General features: G+C 26.8%; 1 protein-coding gene across 1 annotated transcript in view; it reads right to left on the bottom strand.

Moving 5' to 3' along the window:
* LOC136091459 (hemicentin-1-like) overlaps window positions 1-26,115 on the bottom strand; it is a 136,139-nt gene extending 110,024 nt beyond the window's left edge. The window contains exons 1-5 of the mRNA XM_065819063.1: window positions 25,904-26,115; window positions 22,879-22,933; window positions 2,602-3,081; window positions 2,451-2,486; window positions 64-162 (exon numbers count right to left, since the gene is read on the bottom strand). Coding sequence (XP_065675135.1) covers window positions 64-162; window positions 2,451-2,486; window positions 2,602-3,081; window positions 22,879-22,933; window positions 25,904-25,936 — 703 coding nt within the window. The 5' untranslated portion in view covers window positions 25,937-26,115. The remainder of the gene's footprint in view (window positions 1-63; window positions 163-2,450; window positions 2,487-2,601; window positions 3,082-22,878; window positions 22,934-25,903) is intronic.
* Window positions 26,116-27,500: the final 1,385 nt, after the last annotated feature.

The raw sequence follows: 27,500 nt of genomic DNA, 5'->3' as shown, positions 1-27,500 counted from the left end.
CATAAAATAAGATGCTAAAAATCATATGCTAAAACAAAAATTAAAAACATTACAAAAACTGACCAACACACTTGCAAGTAAAATAGCAACTTCCATTGGTGTTCACGCAATCAATGTTTGCCCAGTCACCGTAATCAGTCAAGTTTGCGCATTCTTCAATATCTGAAAACAATTGTAAATTAACTTATATTAACATTGTAAAATTAAGTTATATGAAATCACTTAATTTGACAGTTATAGAAGCAACTTAAATATGAAAACAGCATTTTACAATACCAATCTTTTAAACTTATAACAGGATCTAAATTTGTATATGTTCACACATATGCCAAATCATGATCAAAATGTATAAAAAATACTTTGCAATTCAAAGTTTTAGTCCTTTTATGTGAGAACAATCAGTTTACAAATTTTTTTTTATTACTGATTTGAACTAAGTTAACCATCAGATTTCAAAATTTAAAGCTTGAAATAACTATGAACACAAAATACATATTTCTATTAAAATTGAAAAACATTATTAAGTGGAAAGCAAGGTTGCATAAGGTACAAAAAAGTTTAGCTATTACACTACTTTGAAAATGTTTTTTTTTTTCATTATATCTACTTATTTATTCTGTTTTTAAAATAACTTAAATTAAATCAAATTACGCATTCTAATGACTGCACTTTTAAAAATATTATACAACTTATATATTATCTTCATATAATTGCTGATTACTTTTATCTTCTATTTCAAATAGTTAAATGAAAAACTTTTATTTAAAATAAAAGTAAAGACAAATAATATCATCACAATAGGTCAAACTAAATAATTTAACAAAAACTTGCACCTTCAAAAAGATTATAGTCAAAGTACTGTTTATAAAGTTCTATACAAGGTTATTGATCTAATGCTTGTATACCATTTAGCATATAGTATATAATTGTGACAAAAAACTTGTGATTTTAAAACGTCACAAAGTTTATTGATGAAGTATGAACTTCGTGTATAAAGAAAGTTTTAGCATTTGAAACACAAACGCCATCCAAATAATAGTTGTTACATTATCAAAAGATAACCAGGATTCATGTTCTTTATTTAATTAAAAAATCTAGATGAATATTAGGAAAACGAATATCTTGTCTAGATGTTTTAGAGAATAACATACACATGTTAAGATTTCTAACTTTGTTATTTGACAAATGCTGTTTTTGATCTATTTGGACAACACAATTTATATTTGAACTTTTCCCTCGATCAGGAAATTAGTTTTCAAAAAAGTATTTTAATAAAGACTCTAGCAAGACATCTAATATTCTACAATTAAAAACCTATACAATTATAACTATAGATATACTTCTAAACATGAGGTTATAAATTATGATGTTAAAGTAGTTTTCTCTTTATGGTTAGTATGTGTTTACTGGTTTCAAATTTTTTGTTGAAAACTTTGGTACAAAGCGATTGGGAGTTAAAGCAAGCCAATTTCTTTTCCATAAGTGAGACATTAACGGGATTATCTTCTTGCAATTGCTGATTACTTTAATCTTCTATTTAAACAGCTATATGAAAAAAAAATTACGTATTCAAAACAAAATTAGAAAAATTCTATTTAAATGAAATTTTATTAGAAAAAATTGATACCCTCAATACCACTCAAGCGGTCTAAAAGTTGAAAGAAATTTAGGTTATTTTAGTTTCCAATTTTATTCAATGTATGTACAATGTAAATTATACATGCCCCTGTGCTTATAGCTAATAACTTTTAAAAAAAATAAAGAGTTAAGTACTTTACTTTATATTTGGAAGTTTTAAATTTTATGTTTTAATGTAGGAAACATCTAAAAATTATCAAAACTGAGCATTAAAAAGAATAAAAACAAAAAATAATGTCTGCCCAATCCTTTTATCAATGTTTATACTAAGACATCTGCAGATTTTAGTTGGCAATCATTAGTTACATTTTTGTGCAGAAATTTAATTAGAGATGCATTATTTGCAAGCTGCACACCACAATTGTATTTACGATATTTTAATTTATGAAAAGTAAGAGAAAAAAAAAGGTTTCATTAATGTCTTTTATATCTAGATATCTTCACTAACCCAAACTCTCATTTGATTTGTATACTAAAGCCTATTGTATAAGTCTATTGGTTATGCTAATAAAATGGAAGCACGGCTCTGTCATTGACTTTTGCACTTCTAAAACACACTTGTTGATGTTACAATTATAAACACAATAAAACTAAATGCAAGATTAGAATGAAACAAACAAAGAAGAAAAAACAAAAACCTAATACAAGGAATGTAATTGACTACCTAAACCAAACACCTCAGTTAATATATATCAACAGACTGATAACTCATCTTATCTTTAGGAAAGAATAACTAACGCACTATGATTATGACAGTACCTATGTATTAAAAAAAGGAAATATATTAGGAAACAAAAATGTGTTTTATATACCTGCAGGTAGAACAACAATTGGTTGCAAATCATTACCTGAAAAAGTTAAACAGTAAACAAACTTACAAAAAACTTATAGAAAATAACATAGTCTGAATTAAAAAAAAAGTTGAAAACTATAAATAAACAATTAAAAACAAACTTGAAATACCATTGATAATAAATAAATTCCTTAATAAACCATCTTGAGCATCATGCCAAGGATCAGATGCATATACTTTTACATTAGCAAATATTTGAACTTGGTTATTTATACAAGTAAAAACAACTTCTCCATTTAACCTAATTGTGTATACATAACTTGTGTTTCTCAAAATTTGACTAACTTTAACATTAGACCATTCATTTAATTTGATTGGGTTTGTGACGAAAAAACTATCAGCATCACCATTAATTGGTGCTGAAATGTAAAGACTACCACTTCCATTATCATGAAACCAGATACCTGGAACACGATCACCATATTGACTTTTATCAGAATCAATAGTGAAATGAATAACACTTTGCCATACCTTAACAAACTTATTTGGATAGACATCAAACGAAACCAAAAATTCCTTATCTAGTTTTGGTATCAGGCCAATAAGTTTTCCTTTTACTAACAAAATGTCGGAATTACAAAGAAGACTTTCTAAAATAAAATAAAAAAATAAAAAAATAAGATGTATATGTAATTAAAAAAATCAGTTATGTAACTAATATTAGTTTAACAAACTATTTACAACATACAAATGGCAGCTATATTCCTTTCTAAGGCATAGTTTAGATATAATGAACACTAGATGTAATGCAATAAATGAATTAATGATTTTTAGATTAATTTAAATTGTTTATAATAGTATTCTTAAAATAAATTATGTAAAATCTTTTTTCATGTAAGATTAATAATTTTTTAGTGGAGTTTCATTAAACGATTATATAGCATTATCTAACAATTATATAACAATTAAAAAACAAGATATTTTTTAACTAATTCGTATTAGGTATTAAGGTTTAATAGTATCTGCGCACGAGAGTATGTAACTAAAATAATAATAGCTACCTAATATAAGGAGTTTCTAAAATGAAATTAACGATCAGAGATAAAGAATTAATTTAAATCTCTGCTCAAAAAAATCTGAGATATAAAATTGTTAAAGATTTTATATGTAGCTGAGAACATTTTTTCTTCCTATTGTATTTTGTTTGTTTTTTTGTCGTTTTATTTTCATTTAATTTTTTCATTTATTTTTTCTGGCCAATGCAAAGTCACTGCAACTAAGTTATTTTTAAATAACTTTAAAACTAGGGGTCATCCATAGATCACATCGTGTAATTTTTGACTGCTTTGGACACCCTCCCTTTTTTGGTCACAATAATGTAACTCTTTAGTAGCAAGTACCACACAAGTTGTCACAAAATCACTAATCCCTCATCCTACGCTCGAGCGTGATGTAATTTATGGACAACCTCTTATCAAAAAAGAACTTCTTTCTTATATCAAGTAGTGATAAAGTCATCGAACATTAACTTTTTTTAATGGACGCAAAAAGAAGCAAACACTTTCATTTTTTAGTATCACTTCATTAAAAACGTTTCTGTGTGTGTGTGTGTATGTGTGTGTGTGTATACATAAATATACACACATACACACACACACATACATGCACACACACACACATATATATATATTTATATATATATATACATATATTTATTAATATATATATATATATATATATATATATATATATATATTTGTATATATATATACATATATATATATATATATATATATATATATATATATATATATATATATATATATATATATATATATATATATTTTAGTTGCAAAAATACATTTTGACAGCATAGTCTCTTTTGAGTATTTAATATATTTAAAAGGTTGTTTGTGGTTGGCATTACGTTTTTTCCATTTGACAGCGGTTAAATCAGTATATTGTTTATCAGGGTTGTTTTTTGAGGAAACAATGCATTTGTAAAAAATATTTTTTGATAAGCATTTGCCATTAATAGGGCACTAAAGTTTTTGCTTGCAATTATAATTTTTATTATTTTTTTCTTTAAGAAATTTGTTTTTATTAATCAATGCAAAATTAAGACCATTTATAATTCTTTTATTATTTTTTATACAACTATAACTTACCTTAATAGTGTTTCTGTTAAAAGTTTTGTGCAATTTATTAGAGGAAGGGAAATGTTTTTCAACTACTTTTAAAAACGATTTTCCAATATTTGTTGAAACATTATTGCTGTACGGAGGTTTGAACCAACTTAGTGGCTCGCTCACTATCGCAACAGCTTTACCTTTTTCCTTCTAATGCAAAAGCTCTTCCTTTGTGATTTCTAGGAGAAAAAAGAGAAGATAACTTTGCTCAGTGACAAAATTATCAAGATATGACATTGGAACAACGACTAGTTGGATTCCAGGTTTCTTAAGCACCATTTTTTTTTTTCTGGAACAATAAAATACAGTAATTTGTTAAGGATGTTGTTCTTGACGCCTGCATTTAAATCCTTGTTAGCAAGAGACAAAATTACAAGCTGGGGAGTTGGATACTAAGTGTGCCGTAAAAGGCTTTTGTTGAAAACTTTCCCAATCTCTGCATAGGCTTTGTAATCATTTGACCTTTGTAGCTGGTAAGCTATCTTAAAAGCTATTAGGTCATTTGAAGGAGCTTGAGATGCCAAAGGACTCTTCAGAAAGAATAGCAGTGTTTATGTTCTTGAGGGTAGCAGGCTTTACTGTTTCTGAATTATTCGGATGATAGTTCTGTGTCATCTGCAGTACAAAAAGGTTAAGACAGTCACTAATAAACTGGCCTCATGATGAGTTGCCGGCTGCTTAAAGAAGAAGTTAGGTATATTTGCACCCAGGAAGTAAGCCAGTACCTGGCAAAGATACTTGTAGTCTTCTCTTTGGAAAGTGTATCTCTGAAGTGCTGTGGTGCAAAATTCTTTAGTTTCAAATGCAAATTGGTGCAAAAGAGTGCCTGATCTAAATGCATCCTGAGACCATTCAATTTTGACAATTCTTTCTAGTTTATTAACTTCTCTATGTAATTGCTGTCATAGCTACTTAACATTAAAGTTATTCCTTGCTTTTTGACTGTACACCAATCCTTTAACGTTTTTTCTCACAAAATAATTACATTTGTGGGAAAAAACGTTAAAGGATTTCCCCTTTAACGTATTTTCCCACAAGTGTCATTATTTTATTTTAAATTTGAGGTGAAAAATATGAGACTGCAGCTTTTTTGGCCTTTATTGTTGCAATATGGTCTGCCAATAGAGGATTGTAATGACTTATCAACTCTAGGGTGCTTAAAAAGATTCCACTTTATTGTTTCCCTATTGCATCATTACTGCCTCTTAGAGCTAAATTATTATTTGCGCAGAATAATAAGCCATTCACAATAATTTTAAAAATTTCCCTCCATTTGTTTGCTTCTCGGTTTATTGTTCTCTGAAGGTTATTGTCTAAAGTTTGGGCTTTTTTTAAATTTTGTTTCATTTTCTTCCAAATAAAGCATTTTCTATGCTCAGAACTATTCTCATGTTGAGGAACTTTGGGATTAAGCTTTTTATAGTCACTAAATCCTTTATAAATATCAGACAACTTCTTAGCTTTTGTTGAGGAAAAAAGTACACTACAAAAACAGAATGTTGCATCTTTTAAATTTCTATATAGCAACTATCGCCTTTTCATCAGTTCGTCATTGGCAAGCATCTTTTTGTACCACTTTGAAATTAAATGTATTATTTTTGTATCAGAAGAAGAAGTTGATGGAAAGGTTTCTCTGGTGTCCTGCTCATGTCCGTTTTCAATTAAAAAACACCTCATTTGATCTGTTATTTGTGGCAATGTAGCAGGATCCTTTAGCTCAAAATTGCGTTAAAAATATCTTATTTTCCTTCTTCTTTGGGATTTGATGGTTGAAAGTTATTTTTTTTATCACTTACAAAAAAAGCCTCAACAAGTGCTTTGTCTGTATCAGATGAACTTTGGAAAAACTTAGTTTTGTTTAAATCTTGATTTGATTACGGCGAGGAAGACTGAATTTCGTTAATACTTTGGTTGGATGAATTCCTAAAAGCCTGCAGTTGACATGAATTTATTTAAGTTGAGTCTTCTTTTTCAGTTAAATTTTCATTATGGGATGCACAAACAAAACTATCAGCGCTTTTCGAAAGCCATATTTTTAAGATTTTTTTTAGTTTCTTCTCACATTCTTCTCTTTGTCTTTTTTGTTTTTTGTAATATGCTCCTGATGGTTTTTTTGGAGGTGCCATTTAAAAATTTTTAATAGTTTTATATTGCGCAAAATATCTTTTTTTAAGGCAATTTAACAAAACTTAATTATCACTTAAATGAGATTTTTTAATTTAAGTTAGGAATCGTGCAAGACATTGAGGAAAGTAACTTGCAAGTAATGAAGTGGGTGGAGATAAATAATCTTAACAATTGAAATTTACCACCTTTACAATAAACAAACTGAAAATTTTGAATGTAAAATTGTCCAACTTTCCGCCTTTACCCCTTTACTAAAATGGCGCTCAGGGCCTTGGCAGTCCCCCCCTCCTCGCTACGGCACTGGGACACAGACAGTGATAGCCTTCCAGACGCTGAAGAAGCTTTTATGCCTCCTACAAAGACCTTATACACCTTATGTTTCTCATAAAGAACAGCTGATTGAAGTGGTGAGATATGTTCTTATAAAAAATGGAATGTGCTCAATAGAAAAAAGTTTCGTTAATTTTATGGGGAGCCATCAAAAGACTGGAAATGGCATTTCAGAAGAAATCCTAAAAGACTGAAAATTGATGGATATAATATTTCGGATTGCAGAGGCCAGGGCTATGACAATGGAGCAAATATGGCTTGAAAATACAAAGGAGTTCAAGCACAAATTATTAATATCAATGGACTAGCATTATTTGTACCATGTGCAGCCCATACTCTTAATTTGGTTGGCGCTCATGCTGCTGAAGTCTTACCTCTTATGGTTACATTCTTTGGATCTAATCAAAAAATATTCACATTTTTCTCCGATTCTACATCAAGATGGGAAAACCTAATGAAAAGACTCCCAATTTTATTAAAGGGTCACATTGAAACAAGATGGTCATCAAATGATCAACAATGGTCAACAATGAAGTTGTGGACGTTTATAGCGTTTTACAAGACATGAGTACAAAAACATCTTTAAACCATGAAACTGTTGTTGGTGCAAAAGACCTTCTCAAATTGTTTAATCTTAAATTTCTTTGTTTGATAAACCTGTGGACTAAAAAGAAAAAAGCCAAGCGTATAATGTTTGATAAGGCTGATTATGATTCCATTTTAATCAAGCTAGAACTAAGCTTTGTCATTCAATGCAACTGTGTGTTTGACAGCATTATCACACAAATGCAATCGCGATTTGAGGCAATGTCTAAAAATCATTTGAATTTCTATATCTTATTGGAAAATAAATCTCCCTTAACTCAATTAAAGAACTTAAGCAAAAAGCCCAGAAGTATGAAAATGATTTGGATTCTTTAGAACTGCAAGCTGAGATTGAAGACAAGTTATTTACTAAGGGTGTTTGATTAACTATTTTGAGAAATTTTTCCAACCGCGATCGTCAACGAACGTATTTTTTTATTGAAGGAAAAAAAAATAATAATAATAATAATAATGTCGAAATTTTCAGCAACCAATATAAAGGATTTACTGGAAATACATGAAAACACATTAATAAAACTTTTTAATGATAGATTTGATAAAATGGAAATTAAATTTAATAATATGCAAGAAGAAAATAAAAATCTTAAAAATGAAATGAAGGAATTAAGAAAGGCAGTCGATTTTGTAAGTGAGAAGTATGAAACTACTCTAGCTGAATTGAAAGTACTGAAAAAAAACGCAATTCCAAATGTCGAACTAACAGATAACATAAAGTTTAATGACAAAAACAATGATGTGAAAGACAAGCTTGCCGAACTTGAAGATCGACGTCGTAGGAATAATCTTAGGTTTAATGGAGTCGAAGAAAGCGAGAACGAATCATGGGAAGACAGCGAGAGAAAAATTCAAATAGTCTTAAAATCTAAGTTTGGTTTTACTAATGATTTAGAAATTGAAAGGGTGCATCGAATAGGAAGAAATGAAAAAAGAGTTAAACAGAATAAAATAATAATAGTCAAATTTCTTAATAACAAAGAAAGAAATGCAGTTTTATCAAACTAAAACTTTGGAATGAAAAACTATATGTTAATGAAGATTTTAGCGAAAGAACAACGGAAATTAGGAAAAAGTTGTTTAAAGAAGCAAAGGAATTAAGAGCCAAAGGTAAATTTGCTTAAGTTATTTACAACTAACTTATTACGCGCGATTTTTAAATGAATTCTTTTATTTCTAGTTATTTAAATTTTAAAAATGGATTTTAATTATCAAAAAAGTTTTGAATCGCTATCATTTTTTTCAATTTAACGACTTGGTGCTTGACACTAATTCAGATCCGGATCTATTTTAGTGATGTAGGAGCTTTGCGAAACAATTGTTCTTATTTCTATAACAATGAAATAAAAGAATTTCTTTCTTAAGATAATTTAAATGTTATTCATTTTAACATTAGAAGTCTTAAAAAAAACTTTGAATATTTGTGTAATTTAATAGAGGAAACTTCAAATACATTTAGTATAATTAGCTTAACTGAAACGTATTGTGAATTTGATGACGCTAAATCTAAATTAAATCTCCATATTCGAGGTTTTAATATGATCCCACTAGCGCGTAAAGCAAATAAACGCGGAGGTGGTTTACTTTTTTATATAACGGAAAATTTGAGGTTTTTTATTAGGCCTGAGATGAGTATTTCTGATGACAATAAAGAAATTTTAACAATTGAACTTTTAACCAATAGTTCTAAAAACATACTTATAAGTTGCTGTTATCGCCCACCATCTGGCCATATTGAAAGATTTAATGCATTTTTGTGTAATGATGTTTTAAAATCTAGTTTTAAGGAAAAAAAACTAAATTATATAATTTGTGAGGTATATTTAAATTGTTTTAAATATCACGTTAATAACAACATTAAAAAATTTTACGATGACTTATTCCAACATGGAGCAATTCCACTAATTAACAAACCTACTAGAGTAACCTCAACTTCAGCTACCTTAATTGATAACATTATAACAACCGATATCTTTAATGAAACTCTTAAAAAAGGTATAATAAAAAGTGACGTTTCTGACCACTTCCCTATTTTTTTCTCTATTAATGTTGACAACAAATTAATACAGCAACATAAAAAAGTCATTATTAAACGTTTTTTCACCGATGCAAATCTAGCATCGTTTAAGGATCAATTATCTTTAATAAATTGGAACCATATTAACAGTTCATTTGAAGCTAATGAAGTATACGATACATTCTTTCAAACTTTCTATGAAATATATGATGCAAGTTTTCCAAAACGTGAATTTATTATAACCAATAAAAGTTTAAAGTCACCATGGGTCAATAAAGATCTTAGGAAATCCTCAAAAATAAAGCAAAAACTGTATATAAAGTACTTAAAAAAACCAACACCAGAAAATAAAGATATTTATAAAATTTACGCTAAAAGTCAAAGAAAAAAATTTAAAAAAAGATATTACTATGATTTACTAAAAAAATATAAACATAATTCAAAATGCATATGGCAAATTATAAGTCAAATTACTGGAAATAGTAAATTAAAATTATGCTCTGTGCCTAACACTACAAAAGTTGATGGCGTATTTTTATATAAACCCAAACAAATTGCAAGAGATTTAAATAAATATTTCGTGTCTGTTGGCCCTAATCTAGACAAAAATATTCCAAATATGATTAATCCAATAAATGATTACGTGTTTCCATTAATCTCTAGTTTAGATAAATTTGAAGTATCTTCTTCAGAATTTTAAAGTGCTTTTAAAATGCTTAAAACTAATAAAGCAGTTGGTCCTGATGATATAAATTGTAATATAGTCATAGATTCATGCGATACCATAAAATTTATTCTTTTTAAAGTTTTTAAATGTTCTATAAATCAAGGAATTTTCCCCAATCAATTGAAAATAGCCAAAATAAAGCCTATATTTAAACCATCAAATGTCAGTAATTATCGACCAATATCTATCCTCCCTGTTTTTTCAAAAATTTTAAAAAGAATTCTGTTCAACCAAATATCTATTCATCTTGATGTTAATTATATGCTTTACAAAAATCAATACGGTTTTAAAAGAAGTAACTCTACTGAACATGCAATAATTCATCTTACTCGTAGTATAACTGATTCATTCGAAAAGTCAGAGTTTACTTTAGGCGTCTTTATAGACCTATCTAAGGCTTTCGAAACAATTGACCATGAAATACTGTTTAAAAAACTTGAACATTTGTTTTCACCGGTAATGCTTTAAAACTACTAAAAAGCTATTTAAAACATCGCAAACAATTTGTCTATGTCGACGGATCTTCTTCACAAGATTATCTAAATATAACCTGTGGTGTTCCACAGGGATCTATATTAGGGGCCATTATTATTTCTGATTTATGTCACCGTACTCCATGAAGTCTCAAAATTAACAACTATAATGTTTGCTGATGATACGAACCTATTCCTATCTAATAATAACATCAATAAACTTTTTTATGATATGAGCATTGAACTAACAAAAATATCAGACTGGTTCAAGTCAAATAAACTTTCACTCAACATTGATAAAACTAAATGGATTTTCTTTCATCCACAATTTAAAAAGCATTTACTTTCAAGTAATATGCCTCTTCTTCATATTGATAATATTCAAATAAAAATAGTAATTTTCACAAATTTCTTAGGTATCATTGTAAATGAAAATCTATCATGGAAGAATCACATCGGACATTTATGCAACAAAATTGCAAAAAGCATTGGAGTTTTATATAAAGCAAGAAGTGTTTTAAACAAACATTCATTAACTCAACTATATTACTCTTTTATACACTGTCATATTAATTATGCTAATATTGCATGGGGTAGTACCCATAAAAGTAAATTAAAGCCACTTTATTGTCAATATAATAAAGCAGAAGCATATTGCACGTCTTATAAATTTCAAAAATCGTTTTTCTCACTCAAAGCCACTCTTATTTAACATGAATGTTTTTAATATAGGTAATATATATATTAAGTATATATCAAGTAAATGTTTATAATGTTCTTTGCTTTATGTTTAAATGTAAAACCAACTCATCTCCAGCTTCCTTTTTTGATTTAAAGTCTTTAAAAGAAAAAAATAAATATTCTTTAAGAAATGATAATTTTATTAAACAACCAAAATTTCAAACAAACTTTGGTAAATTTTGCATTTCTTTTCGTGGAGCTTTTTTATGGAACCAAATAATTTTAAAAAATATTGATTTAAAATTAAAAAATTAAAAAATTGAAAAATATTGATTTTTCTCATGAATGGAATTATTATATGTTCAAAAGAAAACTAAAAAAAGTAATTTTCTCAATTTAAAATATTTTTATATACTTTTAATTGTACCCAGTTTTGTCATCACTCATTTATATTTTACTTTTATACAATATTGATTTAAAGTTTATGTGAGAAACTATATTTAAACACTATTATTTGAATTTTGTTAAAAGTTGCACTGACATTATTTGTACAGTAGTCATTTATTATTTACTTGTTTACTTTAATTTTTATTTTAATTCGTAATATTTGTAAATAATTTGCATCACAAACGGAAAAGTTAAAAATTTGTATTTATTTATTTTATTTATATTTACCAAGTTAAAACTTCTTCAACAGCGGTTCTCGGTGACAAGACCTGTATGGTCTTCTTTGAGTATCCGCGTTCTTTATCTTTATTCTTTATTTTTATTTATTTTTAACGATTTCTTTGCATGTAATTTTTCTTATTGATAGGTTTGTTAATATTGTGGTAAATATTGTAATAAAGAACAAACAAAAAAAAAAAAAAAAAAAAAGATTGACAGTTTCAAGTTTTAGGCAAAAGCTATGATGGAAAAATTCGAATGTGCTAATCCAATTGAAATATAGCAATTTATACACTCTTACTCTTTAACAGATGCATATCCGAACATTGAAGCTTCACTCAGGATTTTTCTTACTCTTTCAGTGACAGTTTCAACATGTGAAAGAAGTTTTAGTAAACCTAAGTTAATCAAAAATAACTTGCGATCAACCATGGGACAAGAATGCTTATCAAGTTTGGCTGTTATTTTAATTGAGATTGAACTACAAAGAAGGTAAACTATGACCAAGTTATAGATGATTTTGTATGCACAAAAAGTTAATTTCACTTGATGTATATTAAACTTATTTGTTTTTGTTGATAAATTTTTTAGCGCTAAAAAAATTTTTTATTGGGGTCATTTTCAATATTTGTTACTATCTCTCAAAGGTTCAAACCACAGCCTGTAAACGTGATTAGAAGTTACTAAATTAGTTTTTTGGAGAAGAGAGGTCATTTTTAAGAGTAGGTTATTTTTATGAGGGGGGCTGCAGGGCTATTTTTAGTGGGTAAGCGCCATATGTTCTCAGGCTCCTGGTGTTGTTTTAGCTTGCTACGGTACTGTCTAGTTCTTCTACCTTCCTTTTATTCTTTTCTTCTTGATTTCTGAGCTTTTCATCTTGTGAGCGCATTTTTTCCATACTAATTTTCTCCATAGCCAAACAAGAACTTTTTTATCAATACCCGCCATCTTGACCATTCGTCCTTTGAGACAGTGATTCAGGAATTCAATGTCCTTTTTTTGAGCCTCTTTGTTCCTCATTGGATCACTCTTTATCAAGTTAAAGATGTTGGCTTTATAAATTGGGAATAAAAAGTTGGTTTCATTTAGAAAGTTGTTTACTTTCTTGCAGGAGCTTCCTTCTAGTAGACTTAGAGTCTTAAGTTTATTTTTAGAGATTGGTACTTATTGATCTTGTTGGTAATTTTGTTTCGGATTTGCTGCCTTGTGAGTATGAAACTGTTGTCAAAACCAGCTTTGCCCCACAGTTTACTAGTTCTCTCAAATGCAAACACCTCTGACTGCCTGTCGCCAATTCTCTTCACACATTCCTTCAGCTAACCTGCTTCATTTCAGACACCTTTTTCCAGAAGCAAGGGCGCATCCAACTTTACAGTTCATCTTGGTAGTGTTAAGAAAATATCAAATTCAGAAATTTTTAAGACGTTACCTTATGTGGAGCCAGTAAAACCCTCTGAGCATTTCTCCAGTTGTTGGAAGTCGATTCGGAGCAAGGCGTTGCAGTGAAAAGCCTAACAAATAAAACTGTCAATGCTTTCTTGCAGCCTGTCTCAAATCTTCCGCTGGCTCTAGTATTGTATTGTGGCATTTTTTTCCTGAAGCCACTGTCTGAAAATATAGCTAACAGTATAGTTTAAAAATTTATACATATTTATAAATTTATATTATAAAATATTCTTGCAGTACAGCAGTTTGTTTCGTAACTGCAAATAACACTATTAAAAAATACTTCTTTTGCCAAGCAAAAAAAATGTGTAGAATACTTAGCATACACGTGTTATTTTTTATTATAATTATCAACACATAACAATTTATTTGAAAAAAAGTCGCTTATCAATTGAATGAAATAAAAACTTATTTATTGTGTAAAGCTTTTACGTCCGCGCGCTTTTTTAATGTTTGGGGAATTAGGAAACAAATCTTTTTTATTATAACGTCTTATTAAAATTATTAATCATATTACTTTTTAATTTTTATAATGATTTTTGTTATTCATTATAAATAAAAGTGTGCAAATAACTAAAAAATAATTTTATGAATAACTTTATTAAAACATTTACATAAATAAAAAAATGTGTTTACTAAATTCTCCTAACATAAAAAAGTTATTACAAAATAATAATTTCGCAATATAACATCCTATTATACCGAAATTGACTGAAACCACCTTCTTTACCTTAGTATATAAAAAAAATTATTTTGTTTTAATTCTTTTTAAATTTATTATCATTGATAAAAAACGTAATAACTCAAATCGTGGACGTAGTTATCTGAATTTAAATGTGTATTCATTCAGGCAGCTATAGGCAGGCAGTTTTTGAACCACGAGATTAATACCATAGTGGTGTTTAATGATATATAATTTTAAGCAATTTAATACAGGTTGATCCGTTGGTTTTAAATGATATGCTAGAAAGTTATTTTATGTTTTCTTTGTTAAAAATATTTATAAAAAGTGCAAACAAAATAATTTTTTTATTCTATTTAAATATTAACATAATAACAATTATGTTTCATATAAGCACTATTTACTAGAAGAAAACTCAAATAAAATTAAAAATTTATTTTTATTTTGTTTTCATTTTATTGTAATGATTAATTTTTTCGCTTGAAAAATGCTTTACATTAAGCTTAAAGCAAAGATAACATAATTTAATTCTGATAAAAAATATGACTTAATTTAAAATTAACTTAGCAAAAGTGTATAATTTTATTCTGATAAAAAATATGGCTTAATTTAAAATTAATTTAGCAAAAGTGTATAATTTTATTCAGATAAAAAAATAAATATAATTTTATTAGATTTAAAAAATATATAATTTAATTTTGATTTAAAAAATATACTTAAAAAAATATATAATTTTATAAGATTTAAAAAGATTTAAAGATTTAAAAGATTTATATTATTTTGATTTAAAAAGATTTAAAGATTTAAAAAATATTTTGATTTAAAAAATATATTAAAATCAAAGTTAATGTTTGATTTTAACTTAAAGGGATCCCCAAGTGCTGAGACAAGTTGTGTTCATATAATAGATAAATATGAGAAAATAAGTTAAAAGTTAATTAAGCTTTCCAAAACAAATTATTAATTGAGATATTAACAAAATCATTTTTTATAAATCTTTTTTTTTTTTTTTTACTGATTTTACTTTTTTTACTTTTTGAACTCTTTTTTTTATAAAGTCTCTACTCTAGCTTGAAGCAACATAATGTTAACAATTGCTGGTACCTACTGACCATCGAAGAGTGTCTACATTGAACATTGTTCAATATACACACTCTTCGATGGTCAGTAGGTACCAGCAATTGTTAACATTATGTTGCTTCAAGCTAGAGTAGAGACTTTATAAAAAAAAGAGTTCAAAAAGTAAAAAAAGTAAAATCAGTAAAAAAAAAAATATATAAATATAATATGATGTATAATATATATATATATATATATATATATATATATATATATATATATATATATATATATATATATATATATATATATATATATATATATATATATATATATATATATATATATATATATATATATATATATATATATATATATATATATATATATATATATATATATATATATATATATATATATATATATATATATATATATATATATATATATATATATATATATATGAAGACCTCAGTGGAAAAACCGGCGTTGTCACATTTAAAAAGTATTGAGAAAGTATTTGTTGATCATTAATAAATGTCTTTATTTAAAGCAAAGATAAAAAAGTTTTTGTATAAAAAATGACAAAATGTTTTGTTTTGAATAAATTTTAAATAAAATAATTATAATATAAATTGCTTAGTTTTATTTGCTTTAAATAAAGACTTTTATTAATGATCAATAAATACTTTCTCAATACTTTTTTAATGTGACAACGCCGGTTTTTCCACTGAGGTTTTTTATATATATACACATATACAGTATTGGCCATTAATAACATCCCATTATGTTATTGTAGTATGAATATAAGTTTGAAATTACATATTTTAAAAATTAAAAGAGATTTTTTCTTCAATTTTTTTTTATTCAAATAAATCAAATAATTACTATATAAATTTATTATAAAGAAATAATAAAATAAAAAAATTAAAAACTGAAATATTGAAATGAAAACAAGTGTTCATATGTGTCAAAAAAAAATGTGGCCAAAATAAACAAACCACATCAACAAAATTAACTAACTATAAGAACAAAAAAAATTATAATACACAAAAAATGAAAAAAAAAAAAAAATTAATATTTTGTTGACAATCCTTTAGCTTTTAAGTATTCATTGATCCGTTTCGGCATGGAATTCACGAAATTCTTAGTAATATCTTTTGGAACATTATTTTGTAATTTTGTTACTTCTTCTTTCAGCTGGTCCAGATCTTTTATTTCAATTTTACCAAGATTGTGGTCTAACCAAATAGTTAGAAGCAACCGACACCTTCATAGTTCATGCATGCCCAGATACCTATACTGCCACTACCTTGTTTTTTTCTATACATAGAACAATCTGGGCGCATTCTTTCATGTGGCATTCTTCTCAGCATTACTCGGTTTTTTCTTGAATCAACTTCAATGTTCATTTCATCGCTGAAAAGAACGTTGTGCCGCATGCTCTTAGGCCATATTTTTCGAGCTAAGCACCAGTTTTTCCTTGCTTTCTGATGTTTTTTTGATAGACGGGTTTTTTTGAAAGCAGCTCGCCACATGTAATTATGTTTTTGTAGTACTCTTCTAATTGTTCGAACACTAGCAACAACACCAGAAGCATACTGCCATTTTCGGCTGAGATCAGTAGATAATAACTTTCTATTTTTTTTCACTATGCGAATAAGTGAACGTTCATTTCTTTCATTTGAAATGGTGGGTCTTCGAGGACGCGGAATATTTTCAATTGTTTTGTATTCATGATATCGGTTGATTATTCTGCTAACAGGTGGATGTGTTGTGTTTAAATGTTTCGCAATTTTTCTCATTGAGATGTTTTGTTTATTCATAGCTATGATTTTACATTTTGTCATATTATCAATAGTTTTTACAGTCATTTTGATTTTTTTGATGATGCTAAATTTTATATTTCATTTACACAAACTTTTTAAACATTTATAACAATTTTTAAGAAAGACTCTTTAACAATAATTATTAATTTGCAAATAACTTTAAAGTTTTACTCAAAGACAAACGCAATTTTGAAGGAATTTTGAAATAATAGAGTGGATAGATAATTTTGGCCATTGTAAATATTTTAGATTATGAGGTAAGTGTTTAAAAAAAGTATATGATTAGCGCATCGATTGATACTTTTATGAAAATCTATATTTATTTAAAAGAAAATATTATACTCATCAATTATACACTTCTTATATTTGAAATGAGTCAAAAAAACCATGGTGGATTGTTATTAATGGCCAATACTGTATATATATATATATATATATATATATATATATATATATATATATATATATATATATATATATATATATATATATATATATATATATATATACATATATATATATATATATATATATATATATATATATATATATATATATATATATATATATATATATATATATATTATGATATATATATATATATATATATATATATATATATATATATATATATATATATATATATATATATATATATATATATATATATATATATATATATATATATAGTAAAAATACATATTAAATTTTCACTAGTCTTCAATAACTTGTTTCGCCATCAGCGGCTCATCAGGAAAAATGCAAAAAAAAATCAGGGCCCCGACTTGACAAAATCAGAAATAATATTATAAAAATTTTCAAAAACATTTTTTTCAAGTTGAAATAAACATTAATTTAAAAACTGTGAATTTTCTTGATCTCACATTTAACCTCTCGGCAAAATCATAAAGGCCTTTTTAAAAACCTAATGATGATTATCGTATATTAATATAAACTCGAATCATCACCCTCAAATCTTAAAACAAATTCCTATTTCAATTAACAATAGGCTAAATCAAAACTCTTCTAATGAAAATATATAAACTCTTCCAAACGCGTGTACGAAGATACTCTTAAAGTAAGCGGATTTAAAAATTTCAAGCTAAAATTTGAAACAAAAATTTCAAAAAAGCGAAACAGAAATAAAAATATAACTTGGTTCAACCCTTCGTACAGCAAAATGTTTCAACAAATATCGGAAAAGCGTTTTTAAAATTAGTTGACAAACATTTCCCTCCTTCTAACAAATTGCACAAAATCTTTAACAGAAACACTATAAAGGTAAGCTAAAGCTGTACAAAAAAAAATTAAAAGAATTATAAAAGGCCATAATTTTGCATAGATAAATAAAAATGATTTTCTCAAAGAAAAAGATACTGAAAATTGTAACTGCAAGCAAAAAATTGATTGCCCTATGAATGGCAAATGCTTATCAAAAAATATTATTTACAAATGCATTGTTTCCTTGCAAAACAACCCTGAAAAACAATATATTAGTTTAACCGGGGGCAAATGGAAAAAACGTTATGCCAACCACAAACAATCTTTTAAACATCTTTTGAGTATTTTGAGTATTTTTAAATCTTTTAAAAATACTCAGAAGAAAAAAATATTATTTTAAGTTAAACTGGTCTATTCTAAAAACGCGCTTGCCTATAATAACATTTCCAAAAAATGTGTACTGAGTTTACGAAAAAAATTTGAGATTATGACTGATTTAGGTCAAGAAAATTTACTGAATAAAAAATCAGAATTAGTTTTAAATCCAGACATAAAAATAAAATTCTTTTAAAAAATTATTAAAGCAAATGAAAAAATGAAAAAAAAACAAGTCTAAATTATCCGAACTTTTAAGAATTCTTTTTATGATTTTTCAATTAACTAATGTAGTTGATGCAACTTCCTGGTTGCAAAATACTACAGTTATTACATAAATAATAATATGAATTCACAACTTCCTGTGAAATAATTTTTCTATAATTTGATTTTTTTGATGTTTAGACATTCTTCTAAATGAGTCTGCTGATGGCGAAACAAGTTGTTGAAGACAAGTAAAAACTAGAAAAGTGTTTTTACTAATTTATAACTGCTCTGTTCTTTAAGAACATTGAGCACTTTATTTGTAGAATACACTAACATAATATATATATATATATATATATATATATATATATATATATATATATATATATATATATATATATATATTATAATACACATTTTTATCAATAATTCCCAATTTTAACTTACGTTTTCTAGTTGTGCTCGTATATAGTTTTGATTTTTTACTTTGGGCTATTTACTGAATAACTGATATATATATATATATATATATATATATATATATATATATATATATATATATATATATATATATATATATATATATATGTATATATTTATATATATATATATATATATATATATATATATATATATATATATATATATATATATATATATATATATATATATATAGATATATATATGTATATATTTATTTATATATATATATATATATATATATATATATATATATATATATATATATATATATATATATATATATATATATATATATCAGTTATTCAGTAAATAGCCCAAAGTAAAAAGAAAAATAACGAGCACATAATTTTGATATTATTAATTTGGCAAAAATTGTATAAAAATTATAAAAAAGGTGAAAAATGGGTAAACAAAAGGAATTAAACATTGCTGAAAGAGAAAGAACTCAAGTTTATCATGAAGAAGGTTATTCACAAGTGAAAATTTCAGAAAAAATGAAACTTTCCAGATGTTGTGTCCGAAGGACATTATAACGACACTAAGAAACTGGTAAGAATGCAACTACAAAACGTACTGGAAGGCCTAAAAAAACTGATAAATTACAAGATAGAGAAATAAAAAAGATTTGTTTGTCAAATAGAAAGTACATTGCCGAAAAAATCAGGTCTGTGTACAATCAATTTAATGATCTTAAAATTAGCACTTCCACTGTTAAGAATCGATTGAAGAAATTTGGCTTGAATGGGTGTGTAGCTGCTTGTAAACCATTATTAAGACCAATTAATAAGACAAAAAGGCTAAAATGGGCTAAAAAGCATCAACATTGGTCAATTGAAGAATGGAAAAACGTCCTTTGGACAGATGAATCCAGGTTTGAAGATTTTGGTTTAAAACATCGTAAAAATTGAAGAAATTATGACAAAAGAGGTGTAAAAAGACATTTTATAACATCAAACGCTGCCTTCTGGTGAGAGGTTATTTTCCAATCAGTATGTTTTTATGCACAATAATGACCCGAAACATACCAGCAAAATCTGCAAAACTTATTTAGCAGATCTTCAAAGCCAGAAAATATTAGGAATAATGGAATGGCCACCACAATCACCAGATCTTAACCCGATCGAGTTGTTGTGGGAAGAACTTGATTGAAATGTGCGAGAAGAACAGCCATCTTCTGTGAAAGACCTTATACAGAATAAAGGTGGTTATTTTGAGGAATCAAAAATTTAAGTAAAACGCTTATTAAAATTAGAAATTACTGATCAAACATGTGTAATAATATTTAGTTTTTGTATACATATTAATTGATTATAAATTAGACTTCTAAAAGTGTGTTTATTGAGTTATTTCTAAAAATTTGTAGCCTGCTTCAACTTTTTTGTCAGTAGTGTATATATTATATCATTTTTTATAATGTTCAATGTATCATTATATCAAACATTATAATATAAAATATCAAATATCGATGTATCAAACTATCAATAAAAAAAAACTTTATTCAAGTTTTTGAACTTTTCTGGCCTGATTTATTAGCGTTCTCTGTTTATGGAAGAAACTTTTCGACTACTATGCAGGAATATATATATATATTTATATATATATATATATATATATATATATATATATATATATATATATATATATATATATATATATATATATATATATATATATATATATATATATATATATATATATATTTATGTATATACTCCTGCATGGTAGTCGAAAGGTTTCTTCCATAAACTGAAGTTTTAAAGAGAACGCTATTAAAGCAGACCAGAAAAAGTTTAAAAACTTGAATAAAGTTTTTTTTTAATTATAGTTTGCTTGCTTAAACGAAACCCTCAGACAATCTAGCAGCACTTCTTTGTAGCACCAGACTATAAAATAATAGATGTAGCAACACCCCGCTCATGTTTTATAGTAAAAAAACAACACTCCTTGAACGTTTTAAAAATATTATAAAACATCATAAAAACAAAAACAAAAACACTATTAAATAGAAAAACTTTCAAGTCTTATTATTGCGTTTTTTTTAAAAACAATATAATTTAATGTACTACCTCATTTTTTAATTGTTTTAACATCTAATTTTTTGTTTTTATTTCTAAATTTACATTCAGCGTATTTCTTGTAGAGTTAAGTCATTTTTGTATATAGTGTCATGTGTTAATTAGAACATATTTACGCAAACCAAAAATAATTATTAAAAATTATTGATAATATTCTCTCTTCTAATTTTACAAAAAGTACACTGCGGCATGAACTACCTTTTTCTCACTTGCACTAAGCGCTTTTTTTACAAATAAAATTTTTATTAACACAATAAATTATTAACTAAAATAAATGTAGTTCACAATTATTAGTAAATTTGAATAAACGTTTTTGTTAATATTGTTTTCAGAAAGTATAAGTTTATATTTTATTTATAAAAGAAAAAAGTAACTACTACAAATGTAATGCCGCAGCCAATGCAAATCGAGGTAAAAATATTGCAAATTTATTGCTCTTGTGTTTCTCTACCTAAACAAAATAACTAAACATAAACTAATGATTTAATTTTTAAACAATTTAATGCTCGAAGAGTTTTATTTTGCTTTAATAAATAACAGAAAAAGAACAAAACAAATTTTAACACTTGTAAAATGTTAATGTATTACTACGTTAGATAGTTAAAAAGTAGGGCCCTAATGTCAATCGAATCACGATTCGAAACAGCCCTTGATTTGCAAATCGAATTGAATCACGATTCCAATAAGCATTTTGAGGATCTCTAAGTTTAACTTAAACATAGATATCCTCAAAATGACGATTTGATTTAAGATTCGACTCGATTTGTAAATCAACGCCTGATTCGATTCAGATTCGATTCGATACCATAAAAGGTGATTCGCAGGGCCCTGTTAAAAAGTCATCGAAAATATGTAACTGAAAGAAGTCGTCTTCTTTAGAATGCAAAGCAAAAAGTTATATTTAGATGTAAAAATTTATTATTAAATAGAAAAAAACTAACTTTCCTTTTTTTATTTTAATGCAATCGCAACTCAATTGCATCAAAATAAAACTTAAAACCCCTAAAAATATTTGGCTGGCATTTGCCATAGCTTTGAGAGTACAGAAGATATAAAATGTTTTTTTTAACAACAAAATACATCACTTTAATACATACATATATATATATATATGTATATATATATATATATATATATATATATATATATATATATATATATATATATATATATATATATATATATATATATATATATATATTTATGTCTAAATACATATATTACATAACACTAATACATATAATACTAATAAACCCATACCAATATTTCCTTGAACATCGTCTATCAGTATTAATAATATCAACTCTACATGTATCTAAAATAAATTCTATATGTATCTAAAACAAACTCTACATGTATCTAAAATAAAAAAATTAGTAATCAAGCTATTAATACTACTTATAAAAGAAGTTTTAAATTTTTAAAATTTGTACTTAAAATATGATCTAAAAACATATATTATTATACAGGATTTGAATATGTTCCTTTATATATAGAGTTGCAAGACGTCCGGCTTTTACGGAGAATACAGCACCTCCCTTGTAAAAATGAGTTTTTTAATGTGTTCTCCTTTGTATCAGCCGGACGTCTGGCAACCCTATTTATATATGATCCTGAATATAGTTAAAAATGAATAAACTTTAAGAACACAAGATTAATCTCAAATTCAAACTCAAACTCAAACTTTAAATTCTCAAGTTATTTTTATTTACCCTCCTCGGAAATCAATATACAACACAGTTTGTTGATTTCAATGTGGAGTGAATAAAAACCTCTTTTTTTTGTCATTCTACGTTTACTTTATCTCTTTTACATAGCTATTTGTTTTAGTTTTCTGTCATTATGGAAAGTCATACAAACCTGTGGTTAAAGAGGTTGATAAAAATGACTTAGATTCTGAGTCATTTTTATTTCATTCTGAGTCAGAAACAGGTTTGCTAAGACAAATGAGGATTTGAATTTTACATTTATGAAGATATTTATATATGCATTTATAAATGGAAATATTATTTCATTATGCATTGAAAAAATTAGCTTTAATGGTTCGTTTGTTTTCTTGCCCCTCACTGCAAGGAGAAAGATTAGTTATTTTTTTTACTTTAAGGATATACAATAAAAATAATAAGATATGAAACATCATATAATTTTTAACCTAGGCTAAACCTGCATTAAGAATAATAATTTAAATCTTTTTATATGAACTTCAAATATGAACAATTTTATATTAATGCCTAATTTTATTTACATGAATCTTTATGCTGATTTTCAGTGTTTTTTGTTTCTTTTACAAATAAGCTGTAGAATTTGGCGCAATATAAATAATTTTTTAATGGCGCGATTTTTCGCGTCATTAAAAAGTCTGACAAAAGTCGATTAAATAATAATTTTGCAAAATTTCACTTTTAACTATACATCATAAAAGCAAAATGAAGGCTTCATCACTAAATGGCACATTTAACGTTTCTCCTTCTAGTCATGACAAAAATTTGAAATCGGCCATCGCGTAAGGTGCCTGCCTTTGTTTTTAATCTTATTAGTAAAATACAACTATTAAAACTATTTTTAAAATTGTATCTTGTAAAGTCTCCAATTATTTGTAATAAATATTGAAAAAAGAAGGTATAGTAGTGACCTCACTAAAGGGGTGCGAGGGGTGCGGGCAGCACTTTACTGTCAACCTTCTGCGTCAGATCGTGACACAACCACAATCTGGCAGAGATGGGTGACACTAAAAAGATAAAAATACACATATGATAGAACTGCTAATGCTCGTGTAAATTTATTTTTGCTTTTGGTCTAACCAAAAGTTTTTAGGTTTGGACTTTTTGATATTCTTTATAAATAACTCTGCCATTCCTTTATTTCTTAAAAAAATCTTTTGTCTTTTGTTCAAGATTAAAAGATTATACTTATGCATGCCCCAAATTTTTTTCTAAACGATCTTTTTTTTTTATTATGAGAAGTTCGATACCCGTGTCGTTTTCCTATTAATCAAAGTCTTAAGGGCTGACACCAAAAATTTACAGCACTGGGTGACAACAACCCCTGCGTTACCACTAAAGTATATACATACAAAATAATTAAATTCTTTCTTCATTTTACTTAATAAAGTGACATTTCTTATCATAAACATTTGTACTATAATATATTCAATATAATGTATTCAAAAGTGTGTTTAATTATGAATTTGTATTTGTATATTTATTTATGTACAGCTATCAACAACTATTATTCAAAAATTTAAAAATTACTCACTAAAAAAGCAGTGGTAAAGAATTTGTTTAAAATAAGTATACTAATTATTGAGGGAAAGACAAGAAATCCTTTGTTCCGATAACACTTGCAGTTATAGCTGCGCCAGCCAAACTGTGTGAATAAATTGTACTATCCAAGTCTACATTCGAAACTTTTGAGCGATAGTGCGTTTAAGTTTTAATTTTTTTCGATTGTATTTATATCTTCTATGCAATGAGAAGACCATACTGGGAACGCTGATTTTAATAATGGTTGGATATAAGTAGTATATAAGAAACGCAAAAGAGTTAAACCACGAAAAATCATTTTTTTAATTTCCCTTGCACTTTATTTCAAGCTCTACTACAACGGCGTGCTCAGCTTGTAACTTCACTTTAAGGTTATTGGATATTATGCACGGCCGAAGTGGAGGGGCACAATCCAGTTTTTTATTCAGTTATGTAATTGACCGCGAATGCCTTAAGCATTCAGTTTATATAAAAGTGTTTCGTGCGGTACCTTGCCGAACACTTTTAAAAAGTCTGTATTCTGAAATTCCAGTCTGTAGACTGAGTTAAATCTTGCTAAGATATGATATTGTGCGTAACGTAAAATTTATTTGTTCTAGTTAATATTCTTGACAAAAAAAAGTCCCATATAAATCTTCTTAACCTACATAAACTCTTCATTTATTTAAAGTTAGTTTTAATTAAATAATTTAGACTTTAACAATGTTTTTTGAATAAAATATTATTTAAAGTTTTGCCCTACTCTTTAGAGACTTGAGTTTTGTTAACTCTTTAAAGTCAGATCTGTGTTGGTATTTTTTTTAAGATTGAAAAGTGCAACTCAAAGTTGCTCTTGTCAATAAAGATGTATCTTTTTGTTCAATATTCTTGTTATATGGACTAAATGATACTATAACTGACGGAAAGAAAACACATTTAGTTTTATTTTGTATTTAATGATAATTTATTAGCATTAAACTATGTATTACGTATACAAGGTTATAAACATTAAACAATAATAATATAAGTATAATTTTACATACCATAAAAGTTAATTCTTTAACAAATAATTTCATATTTATCTGCGCTTTGAGTATATAAAAACTTTTAACTTTTTGCTCATTAAGAACTAATGTTTAAGGAAAACAAGAGAATAAGAAAACTAGTCTTATAATTATATCGATTCTATATCTATATAGATTTAATGTTCTTTAGATTTAAAGTTTATCTTCGACATGGTTGCTATGGCAACTTTGATCTAAGCGTCTTATAAAAATTTGATTTGAACGTCTTATAAAAATCAAACGCATCGCTTGAGTTTGTTAATTATATTTAGGTACTCGTCATAAATTATACATTTTTTTTATTATTAGATAGACCGCTTCAATTCATAGTTTGTTCGAAGCTTGGTTCAGATGACATGCGATAAAAGTAAGTAATTTGCAAAGTCGTCACTCGTTTTTGAAAAATAGTTTAAAATAAAAAACTATTTTTTTAAAAACACGTTTTTGCTTTAACCAGTTTAAAATGCAACAACAAAAGATTGTTGTTGCATTTTAAACTGGTTTGCTTAGATTAGATTTTAAATTTGATTAAAGTATATGAAATATATACAATTTTTCCTTAAAATATCAAAAATTTTCTAAATATATATAAATTTCCTTAATATATACCAACAATTTCCTTAATATATTAACAATAAAATGGTCTAACTTAATACCATCAAATAAGTGCTCTTTGTAGTTTTTTTCATTGGTTTATGCTTTATTTGTTTATATACGTAACTCACTGTAAGTGATGCGACTTACAGAAGTATTTTGTGGTAGTAGATACAGGGTGTTCGGGATAAATTTGACAGTTTCGAAAGAAAAAGGAAAATCTTCTTTGTATCTATTAAATTTAATGAGTTGACATAAAAATTACAGGCATAGTAAATTACAATACTATGAACAAAATTCACTCAAAATAACCACCATTAGAATCGATTACTGCTTCAATCCTGCTTCAGAATTTCGAACAAGCTAATGCTACAGTCTCCCTGGGAAGGGCCTCAAAAACTGTTTTATTTTTATCCACTAACTGGGCTTTTGTATTACTGGAAGTGCGATTGGTATCTTTTTCAACTGCGCCCTATACAAAATAATCCATGGGGTTAAGGTCTCGGGAGTTTGGAGGCCAAACATTTGGACTGGTGAAGTCGTAGAAATTTTCAGATAACCATTTTTGACTTTTCACAGAGCTATGGCAAGGGGCCGAATCCTGCTGCCATACATACGGCCTACAATTGGCTACCCTTGTTATCCAGGGCTTGACTACAGTGTTCAGCAACTCCACGTAGCCATCTGAAGTCAACCTGAGGCCCTCTTGGAAAAAATGCGGAGCCATCACATCGCCTTCAGAGAATACACATCCGAAAACCATCACAGTTTGGGGAAATTTAGTCTGCATTACACGAGGAATGTCCTTTGTACTGCATGCAAGCCACCTGTTATTCTGCGTGTTGTGTTTTTGATCCAAAGTTTTTCTCATTGGAAAAAAACCAGATTGTTTGTGGTTCTACAGGATGTTTCACTTTGTTTAGAAGTTTTTTCGCGTTTATCAAACATTTTTCACGGGCCTTTTCTGTGAGTAGCTGACCTT

Source organism: Hydra vulgaris, chromosome 15 (assembly GCF_038396675.1).
Source record: "Hydra vulgaris chromosome 15, alternate assembly HydraT2T_AEP".
NCBI classification, from domain to species: Eukaryota; Metazoa; Cnidaria; class Hydrozoa; order Anthoathecata; family Hydridae; genus Hydra; species Hydra vulgaris.
This window is presented reverse-complemented; position numbering and strand designations above follow the sequence as displayed.